The sequence below is a fragment of the Aptenodytes patagonicus genome, chromosome 18 (assembly GCF_965638725.1).
Source record: "Aptenodytes patagonicus chromosome 18, bAptPat1.pri.cur, whole genome shotgun sequence".
NCBI classification, from domain to species: Eukaryota; Metazoa; Chordata; class Aves; order Sphenisciformes; family Spheniscidae; genus Aptenodytes; species Aptenodytes patagonicus.
The window spans coordinates 6,520,787-6,533,546 of NC_134966.1; the positions used below are offsets into that span (position 1 = coordinate 6,520,787).

At 41.8% G+C, this 12,760-nt stretch overlaps 1 protein-coding gene across 1 annotated transcript; it reads left to right on the forward strand.

Moving 5' to 3' along the window:
* Window positions 1-716: 716 nt before the first annotated feature.
* GLE1 (GLE1 RNA export mediator) lies at window positions 717-12,189 on the forward strand. The gene is made up of 16 exons (XM_076355288.1): window positions 717-815; window positions 1,384-1,608; window positions 2,651-2,776; window positions 2,976-3,124; window positions 3,447-3,507; window positions 3,790-4,044; window positions 4,817-5,045; window positions 5,647-5,762; window positions 5,953-6,022; window positions 6,379-6,521; window positions 7,391-7,581; window positions 8,061-8,190; window positions 8,529-8,633; window positions 9,613-9,695; window positions 9,868-9,931; window positions 10,615-12,189. Exons 1-16 carry the CDS (start codon window positions 720-722, stop codon window positions 10,681-10,683), a joined length of 2,112 nt encoding a protein of 703 aa, XP_076211403.1. The 5' UTR covers window positions 717-719; the 3' UTR covers window positions 10,684-12,189.
* The last annotated feature ends 571 nt before the right edge of the window (window positions 12,190-12,760 follow it).

The window sequence follows — 12,760 nt, forward strand, 5'->3', positions numbered from 1 at the left end:
TTCCAGTAAATGGTTCTTATGGGGGCAAAAGTAAACATTGTTTTCATTTTTATCCCTTTTGTATCCTATTTATGTGCGATGTGGTCATTGGGTGGTATTTGTCATAAAGGTTTTCTAAGTTAATCGAGAGTTCTGTAATTGTGTGTGTGTGTTTAACACTTTAAAAATCCTAAAGGTGCTATGGCAAAACAAGCAATAAACTACATTTTAATTGGCTGTGTTGGGGATTTCCTCGTCTGTGTGCTGTGCCTAGGGTCTTTGGCCCTTATTTTGGAAGAACAAACACATCCCAGGGCTGTCGGTGCAGGCAACTGCGCACCAGCCCCTTTCCCTGTTCTATGGAGGGCAGCCTCTCCCTGCCCCTGCAAACCGGGATAAACGCTGCGGTGCAGGCTGGCCTCCAGCCCTCCCTCCCGGGGCTCCTCCGCGAGAATACACAAAATAAGGGGAAAAGCGCCGGAGGTGCCGGTGTTTCACGGCCCTGCCCGTTTCCTCGCCGCAGCGCCCCCTCCCCACGCGAGGTGCCCCCGGTGGGACTCGAACCTGCGGCCTAGGGCTCGGCGGAGAGGGGCGGGGCCCCGCCCGCCCGCCAGGGGGCAGCCGCCGCCCCCCCTTATCGCCCGCTCCCCAGCGGGCGGGAAGCGGCCGGTGGCGCCCCGGAAGCGGAAGGGCGGGGTGGGGGGGTCAGCCCGTTGCCGGGCGCGGCGGAGCGGGTGGCCATGCAGCCGCGGCAGCTCCGCTGGGAGACTCTGGCGGCTCTGCGCACCTCCGGTAAGGGCCGGCTGAGCTACTGCCGCCACTGGCTCCAGGATGAGGTGAGGGCTCGCTCCCGGCGGGCGGCTGGGAGCCCCCGGGCCGCCGCGGCTCCCGCTTTGCTCACGGGGGGTCTGTGTGTCCTGTGGGCGGCCGAGGCGGGCGGGGGGGGGGGAATCCGTGACTCGTCCCTCCGAGCGCTGCCCCAGCGGTGGTGCATCGACTCCTTGCCTCGCTAACAGCCCCCCTAGGGCTTGAAATGGATAAATCGCCCTTGTGGTATCTCTGCTGCCCGCTCCCCCTCGCGCGTCAGCGGCTGGGCCCCTCTACCCCCCTTCCAGCAGGTCGGGTCCTGGCTCCTTCGTCCCGGCTAAGTAGTGCAGGGCTTGGGGAGGAGGAGGAGGAGGAGGAGGAGGTGTTACAGGAGAGGGTCCGAGCGTGGCTGCCCTGCAAAAGTAGGGGAGCCCGGAAAACGTGTTGAAAAGACAGCAGAAGAAATGGGTAAAGGGGGTACCGAGCTGCGGTGGTGAAGCACTTGCTGACCCGTGCAAATGTTCTCAGTGTGTGTTTGTTAGCATGTCGTTGCTTTCTTGGTATGTTTCACGTTTACAGAAAATGTTTTCTCTCCAGGATCTCTTGGAAGGATGCATGTCTCCTCTTGTGCTGTCCCCTTATTCTGGCTGGGTCCTAGACAGAATGATTGGGCAATCAGCCCAAGAAATCACACCCTCCAGAAGTTCAACGCCTAAAGAATCCGCTCCCCTCGCAAACCGGTCATCTCCTCTGGAGAAGGTCACGCCTGCTAGCCGCCGGGGCTCTTCACCACTTTCGTCTGCAGAGCCAAGTGAAACAAAGGTAGCTCTCTGCTTATAATCCATATGTGAGCAGCTGTGAGAAAAAACGTGCTAACTTGCTGCCATAAATTGTCTGATAAAGGTTGGTTTGCGCTCTGTTAATTTGTGGGGAAAAACGTGCTTAGTTGCAAGTTTCTGTAGGATAAACAGGTGATGATAAAATTGGTATTAACAAGATTTTCATAGAGTAATGTTTCATAGGAGGCCAAAAGCAAACTCCCTTTTTCACCGTAACTAAGGAAAATTTAGTTGGAGCTGTACAGTTACACGGATTATCAGCATGGGACTCATCCGTTTGGAGAGACGAGGTCACAGAACAGGGTCAGGCCTGTGTAGGAGTCCGTGAGTAACCCCCTTGGGTTCCCTGGAGTCTTTGAATGGCTTAGGTGTGCTGTGGCTCCCTTTTACAAGGCAAAAGGGTAGGAAGCTGGGCAACGAGCGGTTGAGTTGTGGAGGTAACGAAGTTGATGAAGCACCTGAAAAGAAAACAAATGTTTGTTGCTATGCGTTAAATGACGACTTCGCTACATAACAATGATACCGAGCAGCAAAGTTTTGCATCATCTTGGCCCCATTTAGACTTAAGAAATATATTGTGAGGAAAACATCTTAATGAAGCAGCAAGATCTGATAACAGTTATAAGAGAGAGTCCGAAGAATGATTCAAAGTACAAAACTGTCTTGACTTCTTCCAGGGTAACATCTCCACTGAATGTTAAGAGAACGTGGGGAGTCTGTCTAGCCTTTCTAGGTGACATTAGCCTTCGTGAAAGTCCTGTAGGCTCTTGGTATCTCTGCTCCCAATTTTAGTGATTGGGAAAAGTAATTATGCCAACCTCATATACGTCCTGGAGGATACTCAAAATGGTGAGGCTACGCTACCGGGGTATATAACTACTCTAAAAAGTTGTGCGTTGGTTGACTCCTTTGTCTGTTTCTCTACAAATAATGTGCAGTTTAGAAGACTTGATTTACCTGGTTTCCCCCGTGAGTTGCTGATACTATACTCAGTCACTGATTTTGCTTATATGCTGACCACGCAGGGTAATGATGATCTCAGTCTGCTGGAAACGGATCAAGAAGTCTTTCCAGCAGTTCTGCCATCTAAAGTTGCGGAAGTTGAAGGCTGCATTCGGATGTATGAAGAGATGCACAGGCTGAAAGGAAAGGTAAAAAAAAGAAGTTGAGGGTGTATGTGAATCACAGGAGAGCTACATAACCAGATGTAACAATGCTCTGGTAAAAGTAGCAGGACAGTAAGTTATCCTAAATGTTGGCCCACTTTGGGCAATTTAGTTTGTATTTTCTTCTGCCCAAATTCCGGTGATTACTGCATTGTGGTGCTTCTGGCACCTCTGCAATCTGCAGGAGGGGCTAAGGCAACGGCAGGAGCAGCAAGAGCAGATGGTGAGGGCAGTGTATGACCTGGCAAGTGAACAACTGAAGCGCTTTGATGAACTGAAGGAGCTAAAGCAGCATCAGGAATTCCAAGATTTGCAAGAAGTAATGGAGAAGAGGTGAGATTAGCTCTGGCATCCTTAAAATATTACAGCATTTAATCAAAGTGAGGATTAATTCTTGTGCGTGACAATGCTATGCTAGTCACTTGTGATTGAAAATCTCACCTGCTGCTGTTCTTACATTAACTATCCTGTTATTGTTTGTCTTTCAGAGTAGATCTCTGGCTGCTGTTGAGGTTTCAATGGTTAGAAAAAGACTGTATTTGTGACAGTTAAAGTTCCTTTAGCTTGGCTTATTTCAAAAGTAACTTGCTGTGTGTTTGTATTTTGTCTTGTGCATGTCTTGAATATGTTTTTTCTGTCTTTATGCATATTGTAGCTCAAAGGAGGCTCAGGGACAGCAAGAGAAGTTGAAGGAAGAACACCGACACAGAGCAAAGGTCTGAGACTTGTAAAAGTTGTCTTTCATAAGAGACCGTGACTACTCGGTGGGAACTGGAAAGACCAGTTGATTTATTTGTATTTACATGGCACCCCTGGAGTGAGAACGTATTTTCTGGTGCTGTCCTGGGCACCTGCTGCATTGTTGTGGAAATGCAGTAAAGGCACATGTGTTGTAGGATCAGGAAGGACCTGTAAAGCTAGAGTCATCAGACCAGGAAGGACCTGTAAAGCTGGAGTTATTTAAGTATTTTGTGTCTCTTGTGTCTTTTTCTCCCTAGGTATTAAACCTAAAACTGCGCGAGGCAGAGCAGCAGAGGCAGCGTCAAGAAGAGCTGGAGCGTTTGCGTAAGGAAGAAGGCCAGGAAAGATTGCGTCGCCTTTATTCCATCCAGGAGGAAGTGCTGCAGCTTAACCAGCAGATTGATCCCAATTATAGACACAAAGACTTGCCAAGAATCGATCTTTCTGCATACAGTAATCGTGGCAACCAGATCTGTGGGCTGGTGTCGGGACTCATCCGCACCACAAGTGAGGTAGAGGTTCTAGAGTTGTTCTTAACTTTGCTTGTCATTCCTTCATAAAGCTTCCTGTAGTTGTCTTCAAAGGCAGCTTGTTAGGAGGCTGTTAAATAAGATGTGGTTAAAAACAGAAATGGTTTTTAGATATTTGTCCTATAAAGCATCTAATTTAAAAGGAGAATTCTTTTCTATGGCACTTTAGCTGTTCTCCTGAAAATGGCTCATAAAAATGCATGAGGATTTCTACAGGAGAAAGATTCAATATTAAAATACTGTAAACTCTTGATGCTGTAAAGTTCCTTTTTGAGACAACCATGGAAGCGGAGTCGTTCATAAATTGTTAAATACTGGACACATTATGATTCTCCTATACTCGTAAGCCTTTTTGCAGTAACTAGGTTTCCTTGAAAATTTTTTTCTCTACGTAAAGGTGGGATACAAACCTTGAAAAATAGAACACTATAAGGCTAATTCTCTGTTTCAGCTTGTCACAGCTGGCTTTCTGCAGAGGAAGCTGTCTAGGCTTTGCATTGGGGTTCCCTTATACTTGTCAAGAGTGTGTTATTAATTTTTGTTGTCCAAGATCTCGTGAGATCTAGTCTCACATTATTTACCAATGTTATGTACAAATAAAGGAGAAAAAGGTATTTTCACCAAAGAGGATAAAATGTGTAGTTGGCTCCCAGGTTACCTGAAGGCTAATGCTTCAAAGGCTCCTTGCTCTTGCTGTTGGTCTACAGATAGTGGAACAAAAGATTGATGCTCTATTACCTCTGTTTCTTGACAGAGAGGTTTCCCTACTCAAGTAGATGTGGCCAATACTGAACGAGCACTGCAGGAGATGCGAGGGTTGATATCCGGCATGCAGCAAGAAATCGCTGCAGCTGTGGAAGAAAAAAGGAGGAAAGATGAAGAGGAAGAGAGACAGAAGAAGAAAGAGTTACTGAAAAAAGAGCAGATGAAGGCTCAGACTCCTGCCCCTGCACAGCAGTCAGGTGGAAAGCAGCAGAAGGAAGGTTGGTTAGGCTTTTTTTTTTCCTTCTTTTTTTTTTTTCCTTTCCTTTCCTTTCCCTCTTTACACACTCTTTTATTGTTAGGCTAAATACTACTTTGGAATCTTACTGTTGTGATGACATACCTTCTCGTAGCCTTTACTTTTAGCGCAATTAGCACAATGGGTATAGGACTGCGGGCAGCAAACTTTTGAAATGAAACTGATGCAGCATAAATTGACTGTATTAACTGGAGGAAAACCTGCTCTTCCTAGACACTATGCCATATATTGGAATATTAGAAAATAACATTGTGCCTTCTTGCGAGTGTAGATGGGTCAAAATGTGACAAACATACAAGGACAGACCACTGAAATGGCTTCCTTCTTGAGAGTAAGTTAAGTCCAGATGTCCTGCGTATATAAGCTACTAAGCTGAAGAAGGACTCCTGTATAGCTTGCAAACTTGTAGTTCATTTATGAACATAACTTTCTAAACTAAATTCTGGGAATAAAGCACTCATGCAGCTGTTAGTTCCTTGCAATTTTTTAAAAAAAGTTTTCTTAAGGTTTTCTAGAGTTTTGCGTCGGTCTTAGTCTTCTGCTATTTTTTTTTTTAATATCAGGACTTCAAGTTAAGGCAGAAGAAAGTACCATGCAGTGGTACCAGCAGCTTCAAGATGCTGCTGAGCAGTGCGTTGCTTCTTTCAGTGGAATCAGCAACTGCAAAGACAACAATGAGGTATGAACAAATGATTAATACTGCTGAAGAGTGACGATCTTAATTTCTAGGGGAAAGAGGACAGCTTTCATTTAAAAAAAAAAATAAAAATTCTAACTTAGCAGCCTCTGTTAACAGTCTGCTCATCCAAACTATCATAGTAGTTTGCTGGTCTGTAAAGGTTTTTAAAGTTTGTTTGTTTGTTCTGCAGGTTAAGAAGATAAAAACAGACTTGCAGAAAGCAGCTACAATCCCTGTGAGCCAGATCTCTAGAATAGCAGGTCAGGAAAACGCCAAGAACCCAATCCAACTGAAATGCCTTTTGCTGTAAAGATTTTTAGTAGGACACAACGTGCCCAATGTTTCTGTAATTATCCCTACAGCAGAAAGCTGGTATGCATATAGTCCAAGCCTTTGCAGCACAGTGCTTGCTTTTTTTTGATGGCTGTTGCTTCCCTTGGAGGCATCTTGCTTCATCACGATTCGGTTTGTTTAATCAGATGTAGCAAACGTGCAGTTTGAGATGCCTTACCCTTCAGGATGTAGGTCTAGTTTTTGTGAAGTTGATGTGGTCTGGTTAAGACTGGTCTGCGGTTTCCTAATTTTCTGTCTCCGTGCATTCCTTGTACATTTGCAGGCTCTCAGCTGAGAGAGATATTTGACAAGATCAATAACCTGCTCTCTGGAAAGTCCGTTCAGAGTGGAGGGCGAACTGTATCAGTGACTCAGCATCCACAGGGTCTGGATTTTGTTTATTACAAACTTGCGGAGAAATTTGTGGTGAGGAAATGTTCTCTTTATTGGGGTGGCAAAGGTAGCTAGTGCTTTAAGAAGTTCTTTTGGACCCTGTCCTCTGTCTTCAACTACTAAGAGCAAAATTACTAGGTGTTTGGCTTGCATGTATTAATGTTCATATTGATTAGAGAAAGTGCTTTTTGGATTAAAAAAACAACGTGCAAGAACTTAGTTTCTTTTTCCCTCCACTCCCCTATTATCTCTTCTAGGAGGAAAAACTATCTTAAATTCCAGCCTTACATGTTACGTATTCTGAACTAGTTAGGTACAGTGTTAGTGGAAAACGGGTTGATTCTTGATTTATGATCTATCACAAAACTGTATATATGCTCAAAACCTTACACCTTAGCAGAACTGGGGGGGGGGGGAGCTAAGGCCCGAGAGGCAAACTTCTGTCCCTGCTGTGTAGTTAACACCTCCCAAGAAATGAAGTGTCGTTGTTTAAGTTGCTTTTTGAAGTTGGCAGTATTTTTTTCTAGTCTTTATTTGCTACATTTGGGCTGTTTGAAACTTTCTTTCGTCCCTGCAGTGACAAATATATGCAAAAATTAGCCCATGGAGTAAAACTGTGACTGATTTGTAAACATCTGAAAATGATTGCTTGGAGTGAGAATATCTGGGCAGTCTTGCACTTTGAGCCTGTATTTGCTAACCCCTTTTTTTCTGTCCTGACCCAAAGTTTATTGTCATCCTCTGTGGGAGCTGAGGACATAAGGCTTTCTCAGCTATTGGCCACATAGCCATGGAAATATTAGGATCCTTTAGTAGAGGCTAATTACACAAAAAAGAGGAATTTTTTTTGTCTGAGAAATGGCTTGAAGGGGTGGGGACTGACTTTCCTTTCCCCCCTCCAGAATCAAGGAGAAGAAGAAGTAGCTTCTCACCGTGATGCAGCTTTCCCAATTGCTGTGGTGGCCTCAGGAATCTGGGAAATACACCCTCGAGTTGGAGAGCTCTTTTTAGCTCATCTGCACAAAAAGTGCCCCTATTCTGTGCCATTTTACCCTGCATTGAAAGAAGGGACTTCTATGGAAGAGTATCAGAGGTAAAGTTATTACTGGACGTCTCCAGCATGAACCCTGCAAGGGTGAAGGTTGTATTCTTCTGAGTGAACTCCACTTTTCCCCATCTCTGATTACGTAGGCACTGTGATGTGCTGGCAGAGACTCTGGAAATTCACTCACAAGTGTGCAGCTCCCCTGACCCTGTTTCCCTGGAGGACGCTGTGTCCTTCAGCTTTGGAAGTGTCCTTTTGCTTCTTCTTCCTTGTCCTTCTCAAAGAACAGTTGATAACTATAGCTTGATTCAAGCTGAAATATCCAGTATGGGACCTAAATATTCTACAGGGTATAAAACAGTGGAACATACGATCCAGAGGATAATGATCGGCCTTTGCAATAATTCTTGTATGGTTTTGGCGTATCCCTGTTCTCAGTACAGTTGACTTAAAGTAAGCTGAGAACTGCAGGGACTTAAGTGACTGTGTTTTGCTGTACTAATACTGGAACGTCTTCTCATACTTAGGATGCTTGGATATCAAGTTAAGGATTCTAAGATGGAAGAACAAGATCATTTTCTTAAACGGATGTCAGGAATGATTCGCCTTTATGCTGCTATCATTCAACTCCGGTGGCCTTATGGAAACAAACAAGGGGTATGCATGTATGGCATTATAATTAGAACCTTGTTACTATCCCAAGAGTCTATTAAATGTATTGTAAACTTGATTTGTAGTTAAGGTGTGCTGAACTTAAACCAGCTCATAATATATTTGAAGGGAGATGGTCATAACCATAATCAACAAAGCAATGCAAAGTAATTTGTAGTGTAGACCTTACTTCCTTTCTTTGTATTTTCATAACAGTCAAGTTTTATGTTAGGCTATTGTAAAATAACTTTATAAAGAAAGTAAATCAGAAAACTGCCTGTTTTGATAACAGCATTTTGCAAGTCGTAAAACAAGTGGTGGGTAGCTTTTTTGTTGCTTTATAGACGCATCCTCATGGGCTGAACTATGGATGGCGCTGGCTTGCTCAGATGTTGAATATGGAGCCTCTGGCAGATGTGACAGCTACACTTCTTTTTGATTTTCTGGAGGTAAGTGATGTGGATTACTAATGTTTAAAGAGATCGAAATTGGTGACGTTTTAGTTTCTGAAGGGATTGCTGAGGTGAGGTTCACTGTGATTTTTAACAGCTTTTTTTTTTTTAACTTGTCCTTATTCCTTCAGAAAGGAATGTGAATATTTACACATTCTTGCATATACAGCTTTGGAGCTGAATGACTTAAAGCTGGAAGTTTTTATACATGCAACTTCTGTTGTATTTGGTGCCGTTTAAGGTTCCTGGTATTTTAAAAATAGTTGCATGGTCCTGTAAGAATAAGGTCTGCTAAGCATTTGGCATCAGTTCATACAATGCAGTGAGGTCCTGTGGCCTTTCCAGCTGAATTACTTCATAAAAGTTTTTTTATGGATGGGGTTTTCAGGTTGAAAAGGACAGAGCCTGACGTATGTTAATCCTATCTCGTAGGATACAGGGCTATGCTAAATAAGAGCCAGAGTTAAAGGCTGAAGTCAGGGGAGACAAACACTGTTGAACACAAGCAGCTCCCATGCTTATCAAATGCCTTCTAAAGAACTTTAAAAGTAGAAATGAGAAAGTAAAGTACAAAGTGAAATACACCATGGGGATTCTGTTAGTAGTGGCGAAGTCTGAGGAGTGTTTGTCCTGTAAACTGACTGTATGAAGAAAGCTGATGAATCCACACTGCAGTAGTCAAGGTGGGGAAATGACCATGATATGGTATTAGGGAAGGCTGTTATTTTTGGAGGGAGACTGGAGCGAGAGGAAGAATAACGTGAGACTGGTATCAGTGGCCACCACACAGTCAACAAGAAAAAAAGGCAATTGTGGTAGCAGTAATGGCATTTAGAGGATTTGCTCGTTTTATTGTAGGTGTAGGTACATTTCTTTAAATGTCTGGGTAAAATAATTAAGTGGTTGATATTGAACAGGTTCATTGAAGTTGTCATGTTACTCTGGAACCTGGTCTTTGTGGATTTCTGTACCATAGGTGTGTGGCAACGCTCTCATGAAGCAGTATCAGGTTCAGTTCTGGAAAATGATGTTGCTTATCCGAGAAGACTATTTCCCAAGGTATGCTGTCTGGGGTTAGGAATGTGAAGTAATCCTTGTTTTTTACTTCGTGAGTGTTTGCTCTTCAATGACTCGTTCATCTTTTCCAATCTCTGCCATTCACCCCCACACCCACTTGTAAATCAAACCCAACTTTCTAAGTAGATTTTGAAACATGCTGCTATTTCTGCAGAATTGAAGCAATTACCAGCTCTGGACAGATGGGCTCTTTAATGCGTTTCAAGCAATTCTTGGAGGTAAAGCAGTTTTTTTCAGTTTTCAAGTGTGCTGGGTTTGGGGTTTTTTCCCTTCGGTTGATATATGCATCATGTTGATAATGATGCTGGCGCTGCTTGCAGCATACCTCATAGTCCAGACCCGTCACTATGATGTAACCTGTCTCTTTTATAACTTTTCAGTTACTGAATTACCTTAATGATACTTATGATGTCAAACATCTCACTTATCTCACATCTACTTTTTCTCAGTGAAAATGTATTTTGATTATATATGAAGTTCAGTGAGAGGAGATGTACAGGTTGAGGAGGATTCTGCTGAGTCATTTCTGTAACCGCTATTTTTTATTAGCGGTTTGCTTATTTTTATCTGTTGTCCTGATTAGATACATGAGGAAGCAGACACTTTGAACTGCTCTCTGTAGCATTTGTTTAGCATTGTATTCTGCTTTTTTTTTAAGAAAGCTTGCAAAACTGTAAAATACTTGATTATGTAAATTGTTTTGTGAATGTTGACTTAGATTATGATATTAAAATATGATAGCTTCAGAGTTTGTACTTTCATTTCAAAATTAATGTTGGTACATTTTATTAGCAATGCTTTGAATGTGTGCAGTAAGAGCCATCAAAATTCCTGAGAAGAGATGGCAAATTAAGATACACATTTCTTTTTGTTTTGTTCTTTGTCTTTCTCTCTCCACTAGGAATGTCTACAGCAGAAGGAAATTCCATTACCAAAGGGCACTCTGCAGTCTTCCTTTTGGAGAACATAAATCAGTTTGTATTTCTTTCCCCTTGGATGTCAGTGCTTTCAGACTTGGCTTCCTGTTTACATGTAAAGGCAAAATAAATACGTTTTGTATATAGAGGAATGAGGGGAAAATATTCCATCAACCTGTTAATGTTTAATTTATCAAGATTTATGTTGGGCAGAACAAACTTGTGTTTAATTTGTTGCAAATAATTGGAAGTTATTCTTTGCTTTGGATTTTTATAAGTTTTTGTATAGTAAATTATGGAAAATTGAAGACTTTTCCTTCATGTGTTTAAACATGCGGAAGATGTTTTAAATATAGTATCCCGATGACCTCTGGGCTTCAGAGATTAAAGATTCTTGGACTGAAAATTTGCACAGTACTGTTCTCTCCATGAAAGTGAAAATACCTCACAGCTTTATGAAGTCTTAACAGAGTAATCAATCTCAGAAACTTACTGCTGGAACTTTATTTTTGTATTTATTACGTCTGTCTTTTACAATTCAGTTTTAATTATGCTGACGTACTTGCATCCTGTTTTTCTCAACATCTTAAAACTACAGTGAGATTGGTAAAGGCATGTGGCCTAGTAGTGTTGACACTTACCTCTGTTGAATGTAACTTCACTCCAAGAGGCAGTATTCTCCGTTTAAGAGAGTTAAAACTCACTGTTTTAAAAGGTTTGCGTGGATAATAGTAACTTCATGGGGGAAGAGCAAAGTTCCTGGAACTACAGAATTTCTGTGTCCGTTAACCATCAGAAGGATGGAAGCTAACAATACATTTTCCTATTTAGAGGGGGGAAAAAAAAGGTGGCAAAATGGTGCATTCATTCTAGCACTTTTGCTGATGTTCTGCCATTGTTTGAGGGGGAAATGGTATGCTTGGGTTACCTAAGGTGCATTTTATAAGGGCTCTTTTTGTGTAAATGGATTTCTTCCTTATCAATGCTGTGGTATTTTATGTATCAAGTACTGTAATACTTTTGTACCAATGGTGGATTATTCTGAGAATAGTTCATTCTAGAAATCTGTTAAAATTAGTATTAAAGTTTGATTTTTTTCTTTTTAATCTGAAGCTGATGCAGTTTTTTTTTCTATAGAAGGATGGTCAAGAAAATCTACAGCTCCTTGGTGAATACAGGAGATAGTATGGGAGATCAGTGATGGGAGATTTGTCTGATTTATGGTGCGCTGGCCTTGGACTATTTTGGTGGCCTCTAAGATGAGAAAATTTGCTTCTGAGTTCTAGAAGGTAGTGCGTTGTTTTTGCAATATACTGTTGCAAGTTAAAACTATTATTATTTTTATCAGATCGTTTTTTGCTATTCCTAGAGGCATCATAATTTGAAGCTGTAAGACAGTGGAGTTGAGGCCATGTGAGGATCTGAATTTGATTTTTGTACAGCTCTTGAGATTTCTCAGAAAAGGTTGTAACGTACTTTAGAATTCAGGCCTTTAAAACCTTTATCCTTGACTTTAAAATTGACTGGTAAATAAATTAAATTTGCATTTGGTGCATGCATTTTGTAAACTGACTCTGGAATTCTTTAGACTGGTGTTACTGGTGATTGTTCTGGGATGCTGGAAATCTTTCAGTATTCTTTTACCAGATAACACTGAAGCAATATACAACTTTCATTAGTATACTTGAAAATGTTTGTGGTTTTTTTTATACTGAGTGGAGATGTTTTAATTACATCTTGTGTATCTACAATTATGTTGGAAACTCACTTTGCCAAGATATTAATTGGTACTGTCTGTTAGAAACAATTGTCTGCCTGTGCCAAAACACAAGGAGTGATTTGACGGTATATACAGGACACAATAGCTTTTTTTGCTGATAGGTACTAGGGTTTTCTAACATTTGGGGGGGGGAATGTAGGTCTATGTTTTTATAAATAACAAACGTATCCTTTTCTGCCTCAGTAAGGACTTCCAGATATTTATCGACTATTTCAAAAACATTAATAAGAATTTCTAATTGAATAATGAGTGGACTTCAAAAGAATCATAAAAAATCAGTATTTATTTTTTGATGTAGCTTAAGGTTGCATCTACTGCCTGAACTGATGGTTGACTGGTATTATGCAATT